At 41.9% G+C, this 23937-nt stretch overlaps 1 protein-coding gene across 12 annotated transcripts in view; it reads right to left on the reverse strand.

Annotated features, from left to right (window-relative positions):
* The window catches only part of PHF20 (PHD finger protein 20), a 65419-nt gene that overhangs the window by 8453 nt on the left and 33029 nt on the right, over positions 1-23937 (reverse strand). For 10 of the 12 annotated variants that reach the window (XM_085241722.1, XM_085241731.1, XM_085241721.1 and 7 more), the window contains 6 exons: positions 17558-17740; positions 14539-14637; positions 11491-11652; positions 10613-10782; positions 5315-5414; positions 1249-1444 (listed from right to left, as the gene is read on the reverse strand). In XM_085241722.1, coding sequence (XP_085097848.1) covers positions 1249-1444; positions 5315-5414; positions 10613-10782; positions 11491-11652; positions 14539-14637; positions 17558-17740 — 910 coding nt within the window. The remainder of the gene's footprint in view (positions 1-1248; positions 1445-5314; positions 5415-10612; positions 10783-11490; positions 11653-14538; positions 14638-17557; positions 17741-23937) is intronic. The other 2 variants (XM_085241732.1, XM_085241730.1) reach the window with 1 other exon arrangement.

Genomic DNA, 23937 nt, shown 5'->3' on the forward strand with positions numbered 1-23937 from the left:
TGGCACCAAACCTGCCACAGTGCCTCTGATCCCATGCAAGCTGCTTAGAATACTGAGCAACACCCTCCTCACGACTGTGAGATCATCTCTCCCAGACTGCAGATCTGCATCAACAATATAACCATTCTAATTCAGTGATTTTTTGATTTATTTTTTTTTTTTAAATCCACTTTGATTCATGCAATGATCAAAAACTGGGGCTGCAGGCTCCAACAAGGAGCAGCCATCTTTAAACACCCATCTTTAAGGGAACCAGACCATACAACAACTTCAGGGTGGGAAGAGAAAAGTGAGCAAGGCCTGTAACAACCATCACATACCTGTCCAGTGCTCCAGACCACAACACTAGGCAAATCTCAACTGACAACTGAGAAATCACAGTCTAAAGCACTGCTATTTAAGAAGAAAAGGCTTATGGACTGGTCTTAGGATATTTACGTCCCAGTCACCCCAAGGCAAAGGTACTTCCAGATGTGACTTAAGGACACCTCAGCAAGACCTCGCATTACAACTGGCACCTTCTTGCTTTAAGCATGCCAAACACTGCCACTGCCATTACTGCAACTCCACAGATTAAACTTAAGGGAAAAAAAAGACTAAAGAGAGTGGAAACACTCCAAGCTTTGTTTCCTAAATAGCTCCTGTTGAGCAAATTATCAATGAATAAATTATAAATGTTATTCAATCAATTTGAAACTGCTAGATGTGGATGAGAAAAACTTCTCAGTCATCAGAACCAAGGATGACCTCAAACAGAAACCTACTGATTTCTACAGGGATTACGAACAACGTTGGTGCTGGTTCTTGTTTCTGGAGTACCATGTTTGCACAGAACTGAGATACACAGACTGTTGAAGGTCCAAGTGTTCTTCCTCTACAGGGCAACAAATTATGCTAAAAGAAGAGACAACTTCTCCTCAAACAGCTAAGATTTACAATTACTAGATAGAGCAGTAAGTGTTTTAAGAACATTGCCATGGTTATAAACTGTGCTCTAATTGCTACTGCTCTATTTCAGTGCTTTAGGAAAAGCTGCTGTTAGTTTTTTCTTATTTTCCCAACTCTTCTTCACACAGTCAGTTTACACCCCCCACCACACTTATCCAAGACAACATTAGCAATTCAAACTACAGTGACGTCCATCTGCAGAGAAAGACAAAAGTCAGTCTGAATTTCTTGTTATTTTTCTACGTCTTGAGATCTAATTCACGTTGAGAACATATCAACTGATACTTAAAGAGTGCTTACTTCAATATGCTCATCTTCAGCTGCAGTCCATGCAGAACTTCTATCACTCTCTGCACATCGCCAAGAAGCTGGTGAGTGGCTACTATCTTCTTGGCATTCTGGTGGGAGTAATTTTCTTCCAAGAACGCTAAGCCATGCATGTGGCCATTACTCAACCACTCCTTCTCATACCAGTACTTTAAGCTGGACCTCTGACCTAAAGCAACAGTAACGAGTGTGTTAAAATGCAGCATTAACTACAGCACGTTAACATTACTGGTAGTAACTGTGATTATCTGTCTTGCAGAGCTTACTAGCTCTTATCAGCAGCACTAACAACAATTTCACGACAGCAGACAAAACTCTGGAGATGTAAGAAGTTGTACGTGGGAAGCAAAATGGTACCTTGGTCAAGAAAATCCTGGCCCAGCTGTAAAAGCCAGGGGCATTCAGACCCTGATTCCCACAGCACATCCACAACAAGCACATGCAGCTGATGTACAGAGAAATGTATGACTGTAGCAGGGTATCCCTGATTATAACTAAAGCCAGCCTGGATACAGCTCTGCAGACAGAAATGCCACGAGACACAATCAGTCTTTCCTTACTAGTCTTGTGCACATATTAGTACAGTCACTCAGATGTAAATTTTAAAGGAATCATTGATGTGTTGGTGAAGAATTTGCCAACTATTAATAATGTTAATTCCAGCTTAACAGGTCAGATTATCAACAACAGCTGAAATGAAATTGTTAAATGGCAAGTGCATGAATAAAAAATTTAAGGAGAACAAAGAATTTATTCATAGATTAACTGATAAGAAACAAGTAAATAAAAATGAGAACAAAGAAAACCATCAAGAGCCCAACCTCCCCCCACTTCTGCACTGTGCTGCTCCAGAACATGCTTTCAGGTGACAGTTCAGTGCCCTGAGAACACCCCACTCACTGCCCCAGCCACAGCACTTACAAAGCCAGAGATCTTGCAGGAGCACGGGTCAGAACCACATGCATAGAAGTCTCCAGTACAAGCAGGTTAACATCCATTAGAAAATGGCAGCAGTCAGGGGTTTGTTGAAAAAAAATAGACTCAGTAGGCAGCAGGATGAAACCAGGGGATTACACTGCCTACCCACTGGGAAGCAGCACTGGCTGTGCTGTTACCCAGGGCACAATGAAACAAAGCTCTCAGGACACCCTGAGAAATTACTCATAGTTGTTTACATCTCTTTTGGAAGGTAATTAAAAATAGCAACAAAATGTTTTCTGTATCATGCCTGATATACAGATCCATGGATATAAAGAAAGCCTACATTCACCCCTATACCTCTGCCTCAAAGAGGAATCAAAAGAGCATGCTTGTGAGCACACAGCCACTGAGCAGCATAGGACAGCATTGGATGCTTTGAGGCAACACCTCCAGAAGGCCTCATTTTCCAGCAGAAGTCTCATGTTTATTTTTGTGTCAGGAAGGTTCCCAGCTGCAAATGCACTTCAATTGACAAGAATAAACCCCTGAGTTTTAAAACTTCGTGGTTATCTGAACAGCACGGAGGCTATCTGCTCTGCCTCGGCGGATGAGAAGCCAGACATGTGCCAGCACTGCATGCTCACAGCCCCAAAGGCCAACTGCAGCCTGGGCTGCATCAACAAGGGGGCCAGCAGGCAGGGAGGGGACTGTCCCAGTCTGCTCTGCCCCTGTGACAGCCTGCCTGCAGTGCTGTGCCCAGCCCTGGGGCCGCTGGCACAAGAAAGATGTTGATCTGCTGGAGCAGGTCCAGAAAAGGCCATGAAGATGCCCAGAGGGTTGGAGCATCTCTACAATGGAGACAGGCTGAGGGAGCTGGGAGAAGTGAGGGCTCTGGGGAGACTTCAGTGCAGCTCCTTCCAGTACCCAAGGGGAGCTTAAAAGAAGTCTGTCTCCCTCCTGTTTATGCAGTCTGATAGTGCCAGGACAAGGGGGATGGCTTTAAACTAAAAGAGAGGAGATTTAAGTTAGAAGTGAGGAGAAAATTAATTACTCAGAGGGTTGCCTACTCTGGCACTGTTGCCTAGAACAGTGTGGGAGCCCCATACCCAGCATTTGAGACCAGGCTGGACAGAGCCCTGGGCAGCCAGCCCACAGCAGAGGGGCAGAAGCTCTTCAAGGGTCTTTAAGGTCCCTCCCAATCCAGGCCATTCTATGATTCCACCCAACCAAAGCCTGTTCATGACATCATTTACTTGAGGGTGTACTTGTGGACACAAAATCCTCTCTCTTCCTGTGTAGATGCACTAACAAGATGGAGAGATTTCTAACAATTTATGCTTCCTATTCCTTGAAAGCATCTGTCATCTAACAAGCAATATTTTGATTACGTTCAAGCAAGAGTAGATGTCATCTGAACACAAATCACTTAAAAATCCTACCTGGCTCAAGAAGGGTCTAAAGTGACAGTTATGCTTTTAGGCGTAACTATACTAAGCTTTCACTTCTGTCAATATGGGACTAAACTAAGGGGAAGTTCCTAAACAAGGCATTTAGTCAATAACACGCTTTTAAAATTGAGCACAGCCATTTCCAGATTCATAAACTCTATCTGAGCTCATTTCAAGCTAAGGAAAGGTTCACTGAGACTGAGAATCCACTTTGTAGCTTGCAGTCAAGATGCTGGACAAAAATTGTACCCGTTTTGGAAATCAAATCCAAACAAAAAATAAAATTTTCAGGATCTTCAAAGCAAAAAAAGTGATTAAACTAGTTAAGCAAATTAAACGCTAGCTGCAATTGGTTTTTATTGGAAAGCATTCTGATGAAGTTCAAGTGTGATGGCACGACTTCAGCTTGCACATGCACCTCAGCTGGGTCCAAAACTAAATCCAAAGTAAAGTATCCTGAAAGTAAGTGGTTAGAGCCCTGGGTGCAAAATACTGCATTAATGATTATAATAAATGCAACCTTAAGGATTATAAATTATTTGGCTAAGATAACTGTATGTAAGCATAGTGTCTTTTCTTTGCTTTGAGTACAAACAATGTTAGTGCACAAACTCTGCTTAGCCACAAGCAAATAATTTAGGTGCCTGAAGAATGTGTAGCTGTCAAGAAAAGCAGTAGTCATTATCTAAATAAGCACTTGAACTCTGCTGTCCAGCCCACTAGTTTAATGGTTTGTTGCCTTCTTTTTGATATTTTAATAAAGCTATAAGTAACAAAACTTTTTTTTTTATTTATATACATTACCTATATATACTACAGTATATATTTTGTACACAGCCCAAGACCATTCCCTTTCACTCAATGCAGCCCAGGCAAGCCAAAAGCCTGGAGACCCCCCGACATAAGCCAAGAGGGCTTGTGATGAGGCAGGCTGACATCCCAGGCACCTCATCATATATGAGTATGGACACAAGCCCAAACCTCATCCATTTACAAACTCAGTGAGGTTTTCAGTGAGGTTTTATGACACACAGAAGGAAGCCAGAAACAACCCATGTCAGAAGGGCAGTTTTTGTCTCAGCTCATCTTATGCAGCAGATATTTTAAACTATTCAGCCTCATGTTTAGGAGTAGAAAATGCATTGCTTAATTAACTCTGACTGTACTACCCATTATAACTTCTGTTTATATCTATAGATGTGCCTCTTCCAAACAAGTCAAGGACATCACAGCTGTTGAGAACCAGAGGCCTCTTGCTGGTTTGTTTTAATCAGCACATAAGCCTGGCCCTGCTGGAAGAAAGCTGCAGTCATGTCCCTTAAGATGTGTCTACATTTTAATCATAAGGAGTTTTCCTGAATTCTCCTGAGTGTTTCATTTATTTTCTGCAGTCAGGCAGTAGAATCAATTTCAATTCTTATTACTGACAAACGTGACACAGATGGCCCCAGTTAAACATCGATTTCCATTCCTGCCCAGCTGTAATTCCACAACATTGACTCATGCATTCACGTGAGCTCAGTTACAGAATCATGAAGTTGAATTTCTTTACTGAAGAGATACAGCTAGTGAAGCAAAAAAAAAGAGAAGTTTAATCTTTGCAACAGGAGTATACAAACTAATAGTTACTACATACTTAAGAAGGTTGTGGAACTTAGAAATTTCTGTACCTGGAGGATCTTGGCAAATATAGCAGGTGTATTTCTCAGGTACATTATCTTCCAGTAAACCCATACAGACTCCATGCTGCCAGCACAGACACTCTTCACACTGTTAAAATCAAGAAGTGCACATCAATGAACCTCAATTAAGAGATACTCAATTAAGAGATGCATCATCTGCACATGTTAAAACAACAAGGTATGTCGGGGTCCCTTCCCTGGCAGCTTCAAACCAGCACATTAAAGAAACAGACTGCAATGCTATTACAGTCCTTCCCACATTTTTCACACCATTTATGGAGATGGGACAAATTATGCAGTCAAAGCAGAGATCCTGAGAAGTACCAGAATGTTTCCTTCGGAGATGAAAACCTTTTAGGAGATGCATGCACATGTTATCAAGGACAGCAAACAACATAAAATCGAGCTTTATAAACATATATCAAGTTTTCTAATTTAAGTTTTCACCCTCAAACAACAAACTAACATACCTAACTGTAAAATCAAAGGGATATTCATGATGCACAGAATTAGCCAACCCTGTGCTTCACTGTACCTCTAGCATTTTATTCATTTCCAGAAGGGAACTTCTATTCATAGAGAAGAAAAAATCCTGAAGTTTTTAAGAACTTTCTGATGTTTATCCTTATTGGTAAAGGCCGAGTACACTTTGGCACTACTTTTTAGTGCAGTTACACTACTTAACATGTAATCCTTGTACTTATATTTGCAGCTTCAGGGCAGGAACAACCAACTACACCCACACATTCTGCTTCTGCCTCTTTCTTCTCCCCCCTCTGGCCTTGACAAGCAGCCCAAACCATAACTGTAGCCTAAAGGCCAGCGGAACATGAGACAAAACCACACATAAGAATATGAAGTCATTTTTAATTTGAAACTGTGTGGTGTGGTGTTTATTTAGAGTTCCTCTTTCTATGAGCAGTGAAACTGTAGATTGTAATCTCGATATCGTGGAAAACAAGCCAAAAGCTGAATGCAGAGACCACGGCTATATTGGCAAAAGTTTTCAAATGAACTGAAGAAATGGCAACTGCAAGCAATCTGAGAGGCTCTTCGACCTGCAAAACACCAGCTTGGTAAGCACCTCCGTTGTGTTCTTCTTCTCATCTGCTGCGTTTCCCCCAGCCAAGAGAGACAGGAAGGCACCACCGGCTTCTGTCATCTGCTTTAACTAAGCATGGGGGAAACTGGAGCACAGGAAGCCACCAGAGAAATGGACTTCTGAAAAATGGGACTAATAGTGGCTGGCCTTATTAAATGGAAAAGGGGATCTAAAGCAGGAAGATGTTTTCAGGAGATATTCAGAGACCATCCCCTGTTCACAAAGTAAGATACATAGGAGCCAGAGGAAGCTGTCCTAAAAACAAAAGAGACAAAGAAAACCAGCCTGCCTGCTACAAAACGAGCAGGGAGCTCCAAAACAAGAAGGTCACACTTGCGCCCTGTAAATCAGGCAACGAAACACAGCTCCCTCCTCCTGTCTGCACGTTTACCTCCCACCTCAGCCAGGCTGAGTTTGTTGCTCTGGGTCCAGTCAACACCCCTGTCCAGGCAGTAGAAAGGAGATTTAAAAGTAAGCCAAGTAAGAGATTTTGAAGAGAAAAATGTGCAGAAGTGAGCAATAACTTTTGAGCTGAATTTCAAGTAAGAAATAACCAAGCCCAATAGAACATATATTTAAGGCAGCTTTTCAGCAACCAGAACAACAAGATCCTGATTCTATTCACACCCATGTCCTCCAAAGGCACTGACACTGAGGCACACCATTCTCTATCTTACACACACAAGTTCACTGATGTTTATGTGTAAAAAAACAAACAGAAGGGACAATGTAATTTTATCTGGTCTTTTTTTGGGGGGCCCAAGTAGAATCTTAAAGATAAAGTCCTGTGTTTTCCAAAGCAGTAGAAGGCAAAGCAGTAAAACTACTACCTCCATAGGAAGTTATGGAGACTAGAATGAAATCATAGCGGCTGATAAATTATAAAAAATAAATCAATAAATCCAAAAAAAACCTTTGAAAACAGCTATTAACTGAAACAGGTACTTGCTTTACAATATCTGTTTGTGCCCTTGCTAATGAACAATCTTTAAGCACAATTTGCTTGAGACAACATAAACCAGGTTCAAGATATGGGAAGAGTATTTTATCAGTTACCTTAAGCTGAATTTACCAGGAGATTTACTATGAACTCAAAGAGATAAATGGAGCCAACTCTGCTTAACTGGGTGAAATCCAATCAAATGTTAAGGTTCCCCGTGCTTCCAAGCAAATAAAAGATGCTGCCTCTTGTTTTTTCTTCATTAATTCTTAATTGGGTACATTCATGAAAATGAGCTCAGTTCAAAGAGAAAATGACTTGCAACTGTATTTCTTGTAAGGAGACCCCACACATGCATTGTAGGAAGACCAAACCTCCAGTCACAAGCATGAATCAAGTGTTCTACTTCCTAATTTTGCTCTCAAGTCAAAGCAGTCTGGTTTATAGGTATGTGCTCAAACAGGTACCCCAAACATTTGTGTTCTTCAGTGAGATCTCTATGGAGGAATAAGGGAGGACAGAAGAAACAACAGAAACAAGTGCAAAGACAATATTCTTCTAAAAACCCATACACTGAAATCATGCATCTTCGGGAAGAGAAGCCTAAATGCAAGCTCTGTTAGAGCAGCCACTTCCAAACTAGAGTCTCCAAGTATCAAAGTCTACATAGGAAAGAAGGAAGAAAATCTTTCCTCCTTGCAAATCCACGATAGCTGACATTTTCCTTTGACTTTCTGGGTACTTCCAGTACTTCACCTCTGAGAATGAGTTCCCCTCATCATAGTTCCATAGCTGCATATGACAGGATCTTTCCCTTATATTACTGATCTGCAATTGAAGAGCCAACCCAGACATTTCTGTACCAACAATTAAAGGCCCAACTGTTCAAACCATTTTCCCAAGAACTACAGGCTGACCAAAAGGAATGGAGGGCACTGCACTCAGTACCTTAGGTTATCTGCATTGCTAGCCCTACAGCCTGCAAAAACCTTGTTAACATCTTCTTGCTCCCATCCCTGTAACTAACGCAGGTACTTGCCATGCTGCCTATCTGCAACTCTCTAAGAAAATATCCTGCTCTCCTAGACAGCTCTACTATTACACAGAATGTGTTGGTTTTGTTTTTCAAAAAATAAAATCTTTGCAATGTATAAAAAAAACAAACATCCAATTACTTAAGCCTAGAGAAATGCTATAAGCAGCAGCTCACAAAACCTTACAAAGAAGCTATGCTTCGACTGTGTTCTGACCCAGCTGACATTTCTCTGCATTCTCCAGTTGTAGACCAGCACTGAGACTACTTCTGCTGGAATAATCACAGTCCAATCTATGCCTTTCCACACTTCATAGAGCCATCTCCTCTGCAAGCAGCCAGCCTGCTGTTATGGCCAACAGCTTTCTGTCTCCTCTTCCTCTTCTACTCCCAGATGCCATTCACTCATTCTGAGCACGGCCCATCACCACTCCCTCCCCAAGCAGGGCACAAGGCTCATCTCAGCATGCATCAGGATCCAACACTAATGCAAACAGTACGTCAGAATGAACTAAGCACTACAAGAAAGGTGTTGGACCTTCTTGGGCAACTCATCTATTAAACAGTACAAAAGACCAAAGAAAAGCACTCAATCAAGTTAATTGTTAAGCCTGACTGCTGAGGACAGAACCCAAGCCCAGCTGCTGATGTTCAGGACAGAACAGGTGTTTCTATGCACCTGCTGTAGAAGCCAACAATTCTTCACACTAAAACTAACCCAAGCAGGCACTCCCTCTGCCCTTACCAGGCTTCTGCCCCTACTAAGCAACGAGGGCCACCAGAAACAAGTAGAGGCTGCAAGGCAGGCTGTGGCAGCTACTCCATTCCTCCTAGTTCTGAACACTAAAAACTCAGCTCACTGCAGTATGCTAACAGCTATCCCAGGAGCCTGTTTAACCCCCCCTTCCATTACGGGGGGTTAAACCTCACAAAAATTAACAACAGGATGCCTGGGGAAGTGAATACAAAACCTGCAGACTGGGCTTCACGTGCCAGACAAATAATTTTTAGCCCCATCTCATTTCTGGCAACGTTATGTTTATAGTAAATAAACATGGCTCAGAAGTCAGCCTGCCTTCAAGGATACCACTGAGCTTTGGAAACAGAACACCAAGGATTTGCACAGTTGTAAACAGAATAGTGCAAGCTTCATTACTCTGTCAGGCAGCACCCAAGAACAGCAATTGCTGCTTCTAGGACACTTCTCCAACTCTTCCACTAACAGGATATCTGAAGTATCTGCCTGGAAAACCAAAGAAGTGAAGAGCTGATGCTTTATGGAACAGCAGGTTTGAATGCATCTCATCCAGTGATGTTAAACACTGATATGCTCTGTGAAACACTGCTGTCACTGCTGCTTTGAGATAAAAAACTCACCTGCCATCAATCTGTGACAAGGCCTACAGAGACAATTAGGTAATCCCCAAAGTATACGATCCAGACACTGTCATGACACTTTCAAAAATAAACAAACACTTCAAAATAATCTCATAATTACCTTAAAATTTGCAGGGAGCCCACAGCTACACTACTGTCATTTTGAACTGAGGTCCCATAAGAAAGAGAAGGATGGAAGCTTCCTGAAATAAAGCTCATTCTTCAGAGGGGCAACTATGAAAAGCTCATTCAAGAGCACGAAATACCAAGTCCCTGCATGACTTTTTCCTGCATCTTCTAAGGCTTAAGGGACTTTCTGAAGGAGACTACACAGCTCAGATGAGAAGAAGAAAAATAAACTGGAGCAAAAGAAGCCAGAGTCAAATATGTACCAAAACCTTCTTTGAGATGAATAGAAATTGGGTAGAATGACTAACTAAGAGGAAAGAGAGAGGCAGTTTCAAAGAGATCTTTAATTACCAGTGTTAAGTGGGCAGACAACAGACACTGCTCTGGCTGGCAAGTTTACTGTACACTCAATTTACAAAGAGTACAATGCACAGATGGCTTTATGCAGATTAGGAACTACAGAGTTCCTAATTCCATTGCTGAATGGAAGAATGTGGATTTGCTTCCAAAAAAGCTCCACTCCAGTAATTTAAAGTGTATATTCTCTAAACCTAGGAAGTGTTCCAGTTTTTTTTTTTCCTTGTAGATTTGCATTTTTCTAAAACAAAACACAAACACTAAACCCCAACAAACCAAGCATTAAAGACTTTCATAGATCCTCTCCAGCTTAACCACTTCTCTCAATAACAAAACCTGAACGTTTACCTGAATCATGAAGTCATTTTCTTCTTTTACTTCACAAATACACCGAACAATCTCAAAGTCACTTTCTTCAGCTTCTTCGTCAGGATTTGTGGTTACATCAACATCCTGACTGCAGTCATCATCACTCCAAAGCAAGCTGTCCATAGATGACTCACTCATGGTGTCCTCCTCTACACAAAAAAAAAAAAATAAAAATCAAATACCAGGTAGTTACAGAGAGATCAAAAAACTCCCAAATAACCCTGGATATGTAGACACACATTCCTAAATGTGTCAGTTCATTTTTTAATTCAAGGAACATCAAATTTGTTTATTAACACTGGAACACACTGGAACAGGTTGCCCAAGGAGGCTGTGGATGCCCCATCCCTGCAGGCATTCAAGGCCAGGCTGGATGTGGCTCTGGGCAGCCTGGGCTGCTAGTTGGTGACCTGCACATAGCAGGGGGTTGGAACTGGATGAGCACTGTGGTCCTTTGCAACCCAGGCCATTCTATAATTCTATGAAGTTCTATACCATCATTAATAGTTTGTTCAAAACAGGCTAAGTGTGGCAATTCCTGAATTTTAAGAGTAGTAGGAGAAAAATGTGTCTTTTTTCTGCACTAACTTGTAACAGCAAATATCAAGACACTAAAAGATCATGAAAGCTGGAATGCAGCAGCCAGTTTTTGAGCTCTGTTTATAAATATTATAAGGTCACTAATGTCTACTCAAGAGCTTCTTTTCTTTACATAGTTCAGAAAGCCATTAGAAAAGCAAGCAGTTGTACAGATATGGCATGATACACAACCATAGCCAGTGGTGTCCCAAGCACAACACACAGACCATACAACCTGCAAAGCACCTGTTTTAAGAACAGCCAAAGAGTTATTTTACCATTAGCCTTTGATTTTCCTCGGTGGTGTCCAGACTCAGAGCACTGCAGCAGTGTGCTTGGGTGGGCAGACAATTTGTTTGAAGAAATACTTTTTGTGACAACTGATTTTTCAGGAGAAAGTTCCTGTGAAATATCTGTGTTTTCTTCACTAGCAGAGTACTCTGTAAAATTGTAAGCGTTGCTGTTAGAAGTTTGTGGTCAAGGAAAAAAACAGAAGAAAAACAACATCCAGTAACAACACATATGATTCACGGGGCGTCCACTTCTACATACCAGGACTCAAGGATTCACTATGCTGCTGAAAGACTCGTAACCAAGAGGCAAGAAAGACACCATACAAATCTTAAACAGCTTAATCATCCTTCACTACTGATGTCAGAAAGGCTGAAAATGCTGGCTAAACTAAATCCAGGTATTCTATAGGCTGAATGTGTCTACAAATGCTTTTGCATTACAGCCACTTCTACACAAGTACTGTTGGCTGGAGACCTCTCCCTAACATCCCAGTTACTCACACAGCATACATGTTTCCTTCCCAGTACCATGGGCTACAAAGGAGATTCTCTCTCCCTAGCCTACAGACAAAATGGGATATTTGATCAGAAAAGAAAAGTCAGTCAGGAACATGAAGAGAACACACCTAGAACAGCTTCTCTGAAGTACCAGCTTGCCATGTTCTGGCCCATACATCACACCTGGCTGCGTGCAGAGGGAGGCAGCTCCCTCCATACCAGCTACTGGCAGGAAGCCTGCAGGGCTCCTTCACTAAAAAACAGGGACACGAGCAAACTAGAAGGCTACTCTAGCTGTAGTCACTGCATGCACCTCATATTACTCTAGTAAATGGAACTGTTAATAATTGGCATATTGAGAAAGGAGAAGAATCATTGCGCCCAAGTTACTGAGCTTCTCAACTGCTGTGGCTCAGAGAACAGATTTCCGCAACGCTAACCTCAGGTCTTAAAGACCCAGCATTAGCAAAAGGGCTGCAAATATGAGTTACAAGAGCCTTCTTGGTATAATCGGTCCCTCAAGAAATGTGACCCTACACAGCTGTATGATGACTGAACAAAACGAAACAGTCCAGGAAGTATGCTGGTGGAATGGCAGTTAAAATGTGCTGTCCTGGCCTCACTTTGAAAACTGTTTCCATCTCCTTTGCTGTTGTGTTCCTGAAAGAACAAACCACCAGGCCTTTCCTCCTGACTGAGCGGGATAATTTATCCAAGTTCAAAGCAACTCTGATTTTTAAAACCAGGTCTTTCTGACCATGGTTTTCTGAGATCCAACAATCTGCTGAATTCAGAAGAATGTAACTCACCAGGCATCCTAAGAAAGTTTTATTTTGGATATTTTTGGCTAAAAGGAAAAAGTTAGCAGTCCAGTATTTCAAATGAGAACTATATCAAACCCCCTGCCAAAAACACAGAGCCTTGGAAATCTCCTGCAGCTTTTATGTTGTAACACAGAAGGTAATACATAACTTGCTTGTCCCTCACAGTAACTGATAAAATTGAGAATCTAACCCCCCAGAAATATTGCTGGATATTTTATAGGAAAGGGGGGGGAGAGGAAATGTCAATGTTGGAAAGTCAGTTCTCACTACTCTGGTGCCAATCACTTGATAGCACTCCAATTTCAGCACTGGAGGATAAATCAAAGCTCTTCCACTCTTGAGTGCTCTCTGCTATTTTAATCCTGAAGTGTGAAGATCACAGAATGGCGAGGGTTGGAAGGGACCTCAAGGATCAGGAAGCTCCAACCCCCCTGCCACACGCAGGGCCGCAAACCTCCACATTTCATACCAGCCCAGGTTGCCCAGGGCCTCATCCAACCCGGCCTTCAACACCTCCAGGGATGGACGGGGCATCCACAGCCTCTCTGGGCAGCTGTTCCAGCACCTCGCCACTCTCTCTGTAAAGAACTTCCCCCTGACATCCAACCTAAACCTTCCCTCCCTCAACTTGATATCATTTCCCCTTGTCCTGCTGTTATCTACCCTTTCAAAGTGTTGATTCCCCTCCTGTTTGTGGGCTCCCTTTAGGTACTGAAAGGCTGCAGTGAGGTCACATTAAGATGCTACGGATTACTGATGAGATCTGACAAGAACAGATTAGAGATGGCAAACTGACCGTACTGTAGTTAGCTACTGAAAAGATCTTAGCATTGCTCCAAAACTCTCAGAAATATGACATACTGCACTTTCTGTACACTGAAATGGTGAACCTACAGTTTGCTCAAGCTAAGACACAGCACCCAAGAATACAACTAGCCTCCACCCCAATTCATCTGGTACACACAAAGCTTGAGGGAGTCTTGAGAAGCCAACATGCTACATTTCAAAAACCCAAGGAAAAAGGGACAAGCAGTTTCTTAGCATGCTTATTTGTAAAGTTACTGCACAAAGTTCATGAATGAGGACTTGCAGAATACCTCTTATCTGTAGGCACTGTGTAATCAGAAACTTAATAAAATTATTTATTTCAGTACAATCTAGTCAGTCTACCTGCAGTTTTCTTTCCTATTTATCTCATGACAGTTTGTCCACGAAAAATCAGGATGTGACAGGTTTAACAGAGCTCATTACCAGAATCTCTGAAAATGAGCAAAGATTTAAGCAGTTCCAATGGAAAATGAGGACCCATCAGCATTTTCAAACCCCATGACTCTCTCATATGTCGATGTCTGGTACAAGGGGAACTCAGCAGTGAATCAAGGTAACCTGTACCTTCTGTAACTGGGTTAATCTTGCATACAAGTACACCAAACAATGAAAGGCCAGACTTAGACTAACACATTGAATGCAGAGTTAGATTTACTCTGTGCCATTATAAGTGCTATCAGCTGTCATGCAGCATTAATGATGCACCTCAATCAGGATATAAATCATCTTGCCAATCACTATTTGATCTTCATTATTTCTTAATGACACAAAATCAGAACTGATAAATAAAGAAGATGGTCTTATCTGTAATGCCATCTCTTAAGAGCATGGAACTGGGCAAAAGAAGATAAAGTATTTTCCTCTAAGAAGAAAAAAACTTTACCAGGCTTAGTCCTCTTTTTCTTTTTTTTCTTCTTCTTTGCCTTGGACCTTCCATAGTCCTTGGATTTTCTTTCTTTGTTCTTCTCATGTTCTTTAGCAGCTGAAATTAGACAACATTCCAATTTAATACTGAAGATGTATACACACCTATTGCACTAACTAATTCTCTTAAACGTTTCTTCAGTTAACCATGGCCAGTTCACCAGGAAAAAAACCAGCACAAAGCTTACTCATAAGAACTGCCAGCCCCCAGAATTGGTCTGTTTGAAGTCCTAGGGTGATTATTCCCATAACGAAGTTACAACAGCATGCAGAAGAAAACAAGTGGACACCAATGCACCATTTATTAATTATGTAGAGAGGTTGAGCCCTCAGAAATTATTGGGACACCTGCTATATCACTGGTTTTTAAGCAATTCAAATTTCTAACTGAAAGCCTTACTGCTGAACTTTTCAGTCGCTTTATGACAGAAGTCTGACACAAGAACAAAAACTCAACCCCCCTTTCTCCCAGCTCCAGTTCCTTAAATGCTGGGCTTCATAGAAAAACAGAGAACAAGAGATTCAGTTGGCTATACCTCCCACTCAGTAACGGTGAAAGAACAGGAGGCATAGCCAACTGAACCATCTGCAGTCCACACTATTTTTAAGGGAATATAAATTAGATTTTTGAGCAATTAGGTGATGCTTTCAATGAAGTCCAGTCACAAAGCATGTCTCCAGAGCCTTTGCTGGAGGTAACTGCTGCCAGGCAATGCACACAAGTCTGTGCTACTTCCTGTCACTTGCTTCTAACTTCTTCCTTTCAGATGTAGCCCTCTGCAGCAGAACGTCCAGATACTTGCATAGTTCCTCAAATTAGTTATCTTAACACTGCCAAGGCCACGAGGTGCAACCACACAGTGCCATGTGAGAGGATGCCTTCCATCTCTGCTCAGAGCACTCAGCTCTCCAGCTGCTCGCCACCCCATCCAGAAAGCCACTTCATTTACTGATCTCTGCTAAAACAGTAAGCAGCTGAAGACACTCTTCTCTCAGAAATGCTCTCCTATGCAAAACACCTAAGAACCCGACTCAGGACACAGAACAGCACCAGAGTACTGCACTAACCTCCTGTTACAGCTGTTAGTAACCTCCCTAACTCACAACATAGGGCTGTGCTGCTGTGGCACAAGCAGCCCACCTTGAGAACCAGAATCCCCAGTGACTTTTGGGTGATTACCAGCTGTGATGAAACATGCAGGAGACAAAACAGCAGCATCTCCTCAAAAGAGCTGTCAGTTTTTATGACTCCTTCCATTCAGGTCTTGCAGAGACCTGTAACTTCGCTGCTCATGTTCCTCGTTTTCATGTTAGTGACCAGGGCTGCTGAAGTTGCACACTGCCAGCAGCCACGGACAGCAGTCTGCCATGCAGATCCCAGAGGGAACAGGTTTGGCAGAGCTGAAAACAAACTTCATCTCCCTCCTGTTACCATTTACGCATGGAGATTCTAGAGGAAGAAGTTCTTACGTATCCCCAACAAAGCTTCCACCTACACCTGGCTTCCCTTTGTCTCATCCCTCCTATTTTTCCAGGGCTTGGGAATCTCTGGGGACCATTTCCTTCTTGCAGCTCATATACAGAGATGCAAGTAACTCTCATCATTTTATTCTTCCAGGAAAAGGACAATAACTGAGGTCAACACACTAAGGAACATTCTGCATCCTTCCACTTGGAAATGGAAGGCTGCACGGTCCGATCACCTGATCTGTTTCAAGGCACATAAGAGGGCAAGATATGCTTCTTCAATCACTCAACACATCAGCTGTAAGTGTGACAAAAAAAAAAAAAAAACACTCAGTCTCATGCTTATTCCCCTTGAACTAGCCAGTATGGTCTTAAAAACTGAAAAAAATCCAAATATTTGTGTATTTTGCCCCAAGTCATTTCCTGTAAACACATTCAAGTCTAATGAACTCTCACTGGAACATGACCCAATAAGGCAGCTACCTGGCTAGAAACAGCTTCACAGACTTGCAAGACCAAAAAGAAATGCAAACTGTATTACATAATCATACAAATTCATCACAATCACTTTTTTTTTTATTAAAAAGAATTTTTGCCAGAAGTATAAAAAAAATCTTAACCACATTTAATTTCCTTGAGAGACTTATGAGGGTCAGGATGAGCACACTCTCACACCCACCAACACCACAGTGAAAGGTCCAGCTAATCTCTACAGGCCATACTCTCAAATAAGAAACACCCCACTGAATCAGACCAGTGATAACATTACAGTTTTCCTGAACAAAGATCTGTTACAAATGAAGTAGACTACGCACAGATTTTTACATCTTTCTCGCAGTGGCTCAAATTGTCACCACAAATCTGAAATAAAACAGTGCTGTTAAAAATCTGATGGTATGCAGGGAATTATTTTCATGTGTCTGCGTGGCTCTTATCCACCTGCATTACAGCAGATTTAGGATAAACAGGACTCACTCTGTACCACTGAACAGAGGGGAAGTGATATCACCCAGACATTTTTTCACAGCACACAATACAGACTATTTGAAAAGATCAAAAGGTATTTATATTGTAATTTTTTTTTTCTGATATATCAAGTAATTTCTAAAGAGTTGTTATTATTTCTTAAGATCATGTATCTCAAAAACTTCAAGATTGCTTAAAATACATAATGCTTAGGACAACCAAGGGTATCTATGAAGTAAGCAAACAGGCATGAAAGTGTTCTCACTCACTTTAAAATATTTCCGTATTTTTATACATTAGAAATGTTACGCACCATAACCAGAAACATTTAAACCCAATGAGCACAGCAAAAAGTTGTCTGAGTTTTGCTGTATTGACTCTTCATTTGAAACCACGACAAGGAAACAGTGAAAACTACCGCTTATAATTCACACCACAGACTCAAAAAATCAACACTTTACAAGAAGGTACACAAAATGCTTTATATTCATATATCAGTTCCTAGCAAGGCTTGTGAGAGTTCATTTTGAACTAAAGCTGCGTACCATTTTCACCTCTTTGTTTCTCCTGAGGCTTCCGGAGCGATCTCACTACGTGGTTCTCCTTGGTTTGCCCTCTAACAGAGTATCGGTGACTATTTAATGCATTTACAGCAGTGGAAGGTCTTCTCTTTTCTATTTTTTCACCTCTATATGAGGTACTCCTCAGGGCTATGTGTAGAGGAGCATCTACAAAGAGAATAAAGATGAGGTCCAAACTTTAAATACTTTCAAAATGGAACTCTCCTTCCCCAGCAGCAGTCCTGGCTGGCCCTGCAGAGCACTTCCAAAGAGATGCACTGCTCAACTCAGTCCCAGCAACGTGACCCGAGCTTTAAGCAGAAGCTCATTTCAAGACAAGACTTGTAAGGTTTTTTTTGTTGTTGTCACTTCTTTTTTAAATAAAAAAGAAAGCACAAAGAAACGGTGAATGTAAATGCATTCCCTAGAGCTTTATTCTTTCAGAAATAGTGTGGCACTGAAGAAAGATGGAAAGAGAAATAGTTCAGATCAGCAATGATATAGTCAGATGACAGTTTCTTCTGAAAGAGAAGAAAGAGCTCCTGTTGATGTAAATAGAGGAACCACAGCCTGCTCCCAAGTGTGCTTTGTAACGAGCAGACAGAAGAGGCGTAGAAGCTCCATGCATCTGAGGATGAGCAGTTTTAAGTACATACCACCAAAAAACGAGTGCTTCAGCCAGGAGAAATACAAGAACTCAGAACTGCTACCTAAAACTCATAAAATCATGAAATAGACAGACACGACTTCGATAGTAAATAGAATTGCAGATGAAGTTAAATTATTTAGCTCTCATTTAGCCCTTGAGGCAGTTAACAGCAAGCAACTCTTCCTACTGAAGAACTCCTGGACACAGAAGCTGGCAGCTGAAGCTGGTGAAAGCAAAGGCTGTGTGACACGTAGGGTTGACAGAATAAAAAAGTACCTTACAACTTTGCCGTACGAACTCACATATCTCTGTCAATCACATCCAGTAGCCAGGCTGACAAAACACTGATTTTTGTCAAGAATGTATGATTCTATCACCATAAGGATCTCAAAAGTTCAGTGGATACTAAAGGCATCTTTCTTCATACCTGAAGACGTACACGTCAACAGGTTTCTCACTTGGAAGCCTCTAAGTAACTCAGCAGTAGCTGAGGATGGAGTCCAAGTCAGCATAGTTAGGAGATGGGAAATCAAGTGCTCCAGCCTGTCCAACATTTCAAGGTGAAGCTTCAATGGGGCACATTAAGCCATCTTGTTCTGACCCCTTCAGAATCATGTGGGTCCCTTCAGAACAAAGGAACTCAAAATCCAGCAATGAGGCCATCAGATGGTTTTCTCCCTGGTTTTCCATAATGAACCTGCATTAGAACTTCACGAATAAACACAGTAAAAAGGATCTGTTCATAATAATTCTAGTTACTTGCTGATTACTCTTCAGTCATCTGCTGTAGTGCTTCACATCAGCCACAAGAGAAGGCAGAAAAGATACAAAAAGCTCAAGTTTCCTACACAAGACCACGATAAAGGTGGCTTTCATCCACTCTGACAGCTCACTGCTGCCTTTCCCTGGGCGTGTGCTCAAATTGAGAGCTGCAAGACCTCAGAACATAGTTCTTTTTCCCCCCTACAAAGAACTGTTAAAACAAGAAATGAATGCTCCTTGGTGAGATACAAAGTGACAAACGTGACTTTACATTTTCTAGAGGACCAGCTTCTCCTCCTACAGGAACTAGTTTAATGCAGTGGAAGTACATCCCTATGCTTGTAGGACTTGCCACTAATGGTAATCACTTCTGGGGACTTCCACAATTAGTGGACTGAACACAACAACTGTTTAAGGAGGAAAAAATGTTTTCCCATGGTACACCGTAGCTGAAAACAACAAAAACAACAAGATTAAGATATTTCTTAAAAAATTTGCGACACCAGTGTCCCAGCAGACATTCTGCAAGGCAGAGTCTGTCAGTACATGGTGACACGTAAACAAGTTGGATAAGCATTCCTGATTACCTACCATTCTGCCTGCTTTGAATTCCAGAATTACTTACAGAATAGCTTCTCACAGAACTTAAAAACAAAAATTCCACTAGAAAAATACCTACAAGGTATTTAGGCCTCCAAACTTTCTCCTTTCCCAGCAGTCCAACTGTATTTCATAAATCACCATTCAAACTATGCTATGGCCATCTTGATCCCACCAGCTCTCCAAAATGCTTCCTGCAGGCTCACATCCACGTACAGAGTCTCCAGGTGGAACAAAGGCCTATTTTACATCCATGAGGTTGTTTAGCTTTGTAAGAGTGAAAGTTTAAGAATTTTTTTCTGTTTAAGAAGATGTTGCATCTTTTACAATGCACAAAGCTTACTCTATTTCTGTATTATTCTCCAGCCACCAGGGATACATTTTTGGAAGAGTCCCAAGGTACTCAATCACATGCCAGGTGCCTTTCTGCTGAAATAGTTATTAAATACATTTTGAATTTTGTTTGTTTGTTTTGGAAGCGTACAGACTAAACTCGCAGCACATCACCTGAATCTTTAAGTGTTCCAATAGTGGAGTCTTTTCTCCTCTCAGAACACTTTCAAATATAATTAACACGAAACAGGTCAATTTCTAAATTGGGCCCCAAAAGAATGAAAAGCAGCTGTAATGAGCACAACTAACTTTATTTATGAACGTGCCAGCGACGTCTGCACATTGCCCACGCTCAGGCTTTCTTCAGCACTGCCTGCAGCGTGCCCTGCCCTCTGTGCTCCTGAGCCAGCCTTCACCATCGCACAACATTTCCACCTCTGTCTTCTCCCTGCCACAGAAATCCTGATGTGGTTTCAAGAAAAGCTGAGAGCACACAACACACCTCATAACTAACTTCTCTGTCAAGTACTTGTTCCTGCACTCCACCGAGGTTACCAAGCAACAACACAAGCCTGGACTGTAGGCTGTAGTAAAATGCAGAACAGTGCTCAACCATCTCAGCCATGCAGAAACCACGGCAACCAGCCAGATAGAGCACTCAGTGGAACTTAAACCTGAACATGTCAAAACTCAGTGGCAAGCAATGTAATAGCCTTCTGTCCAAAGGAACACAGATATCAGGTCCCAGTTAAGAAGATAACTCAACCTTCATAGAAAACAGATTTAACTCCAAGTACTGTCTGCTGTACAGTACTCACCACCAGCAGCTATGAAATCACGTGCTGAGAATATCCTTCATATTTTCAGGAACGGAAGACCTCTTATCTTGACTTACACCTAAGGAATTTGACACACGGTCCACAAACCACACGCAGTATCTTGAGATAAGCCACAGGCTGACTGGCAATTCTGCAGAACACAGGCTGTTAACACAGCTCCTCACCTCCTCCGGGGACAACAAACCCTGTGTTCGTAGGAGAGCTGTGTACCTTCTCCCACCAAGAAGAGGGGCAACCACCCCACTGCACCACCCCAAAGTCCCCCGGGCTGGGTGCCATTGAGCCACATGCTAACAGCCACCAGGTGACAGCGGACCTTCGCTGAGTTCAAGCCAGCAAAGCAAGCTTGCCACCCTGCTCCTCTGTACACGTGGTTGTATCTTATCACTAAGCAAACAAAGGTATTTCTATATTCCTGACATTAAGACACTCGTGATGCTTCTCTAACAGTGTGGGCACGTACAAAAATTCAAGCCCACTGACAAAATGCATGGTTTTTTTTCCCCCACAAGCATCACCAAAGGACTCATCGGCAGGAGAGATTTTCTGTGGTCCCTGAAATACAAATTGCACGTCCTCTGGTTTCTTTTGTTCCTATGGCAAGGACAGCAGCAGGGCCAACATTGGCAGCAGCTTGCCAGACTCAGGCTCCATATATACTCTAACCCCCAAAAAACACAGCCCTGTGTTGCAAGGTATTTTTGAATTCTCCAAACCAGTTTAACCTCACAAAGAGCAAGACTCCTCTGCAGAGCTGAGCTGTGTCTTGGGAATATTAAGGTTATGGTATTCAGCAGCTGGTGAAGTCCCTGCCAGTACAACAGTCAGGCTGAGGGAAGCATGAAGCCCGTCAGCACTAAGTGCTTATTAGCAGAACTATGAGTACTGCAGCCAACTTTGAGAAGGTTTCAGTGGCATTTCTTTGCACACAAAGTGCCCCACTTGTTCACATGGTGAGGTGAGGCCCATCAACTGTTCAAGCACTGAAGTCTGCCCCAAGTTGACTTGCAGGCTTCAGAAAAATTGTTCAGCAGCCCCTGGCACAAAGGCAGGAACTAAGCTCTGTTGAGCCTCCAAACCCCGTTAAGTGGTCCAAGTCAGGACACAACAAACCTTCCCAAAAACCTGTACTTCAGATACAACAGGATGTCCACAGAGACCTGAAGAAAGCTGCCATCTTCAGAGGAAACAATTTACATTCAATGTTTGCAGGGTGCAAACATGTTTTATCAATGGTGAAGCATCAGTGATTTTGCAAAGGAAAAAGTTGTGACTACAAAGAAAGAAGAAACGTATTTTACCATCAAGTATTTTCCAAGACATGGAAAAGGTTCCACTCCTTTCCTTCACTATATCAATCACCATCACCAAGCAACTCTGCCTCAAAACTTAGCAGACAGCACACAACATTCAATTTTGAAGTGACAAATTTGAGAGAATGTCTCAACTTGAATAATCAAAATTCTAAGGCATCTTCTTTGTAAGACAAACTTTAAGAAGCAATTTGCAACCCTGCCCAAAAATCTTATATACTGTTGCATGAGCTTAAAACATTTTATACAGATCTTGATTTTCCTCTTAAACTAAAGAGTTGCATCAGTTTCTATATTACACCTGCAGAGGTGCAAAGCAACTTAAAAATTGAGAGCAGAAATACCTGCAGCTCCTGTATGTCAGGGAGGCCCAAAACCAACTGCCTCATTGTCTGCACAGAACAGTTCTTTCAGGAAAGACCAAACAGGAGCAGTCCTCATGCAGTTAAGCATTGCAGCACTGGGGAGGAGTTTTCATCATGATGATCTCAGATTTCCCATTAAAGAAAAGAAGTATTGCTTAGAAGCAGTCAGGAGCCATTCAAGTCTATCACTCTGATCAGACAAGGACAATTTAAAATACCAGCTAAACACCTGTAGGTTCTTTCACTTTCATTAAATGGAGTTGGACTCAGTGATCCCTGCGGGTCCCTTCTGATGCAGGATATTCTATGATACTATGAAAAGCCACTACAAAATTTAGAGGTAGCTGCCAAATTTGGCACAGCCAAGGTAAGCTCCTCCCTAAGAAGGAAGACAGACAGGACAAGTACTTCACATCAGTCTTTCTAGCTTAATCTTTTGAAGCCAGTTCCCAATTGTACAGTTTACTACAGTTCAAATGCTGAAATTTCAGAATCTCTACTAAAGTATAAAGAAATTAGAATCTAATTTGTTTCTTCTTGCATCGCACAGCAGGTCTTCCTATTCGGGTAATTAGTAACAGAAATGATGCTTGCAAAAAGATGAGAACACAACATGAAACAGTGAGTCTGTAAGTCCCATTAACTCTATTTTAGAATTTGTGTACAGGATGAATTACAAGAATTAAGAAGTTCAACAAAATACAAACATAACTAAATAATCAGGCATTGTAATACAAATGCAGTATGATGACCTCCCTTTTCCACATCAAGGAAAAGCTTCCGCATCCCCACAACAGCAGGCTTTGATCGCAGGCTGAAATTCTACCCTTTCCACCTTGACTGACAATTCACCAGCTGTCAGCACAGCCAAGGTGCGACCTGCAGGAATATGCCATGAAGCACACACATGGGTTACAAGTATCCACTCACCACAGAGGAAAGAAAGGAGTGGAGACTTACATAAAGAAGTAATGCTATAAACAATTACCTGCCAGAGCTGCCAAGATGATGTCATCACATCAACAGGATATGCTTTGAGGAAAGGGTAATGAAAAGGTCAAATCTGGAGCCACAAGTCAGTTCATTCAAGACAATCAGAGGGGAACTACTTTTTAAACTGAACTAATTGCACAGTATCTCAAAAAGCAGAACAGAAACCTGCTATGAAAACAAACAAGAAGCCTGTTCCGATCAGTGCTGCCTGCTGCTCCTCACTACGTGCTCACGTCCAGCTCCGTTTCTGCAGGCAGTGGAGTTACATGCAAGCTGCATTCCAAGTGATAAACAGAAGCTGGTACATTCTAACGCAGCTCCCCTAAGTAATTAAATCTTAGGCCTTTGCATTATTTGAAAATACAGGAGCACCTGAGGTAAACAGTTTACTTGTAGTAGCAGTAAGTTCAGCTACGCTGTTTTGTTAGGAATAAGCAGTAGTGCTTCAAGTGAAAAAACATTTGCTGGATGCATTAGGAAAGGCAGACATGAAACTATGTAAAGCGAGATA

This window comes from Meleagris gallopavo, chromosome 22, assembly GCF_905368555.1.
Source record: "Meleagris gallopavo chromosome 22, MGAL_WU_HG_1.1, whole genome shotgun sequence".
In the NCBI taxonomy this organism is placed as follows: Eukaryota; Metazoa; Chordata; class Aves; order Galliformes; family Phasianidae; genus Meleagris; species Meleagris gallopavo.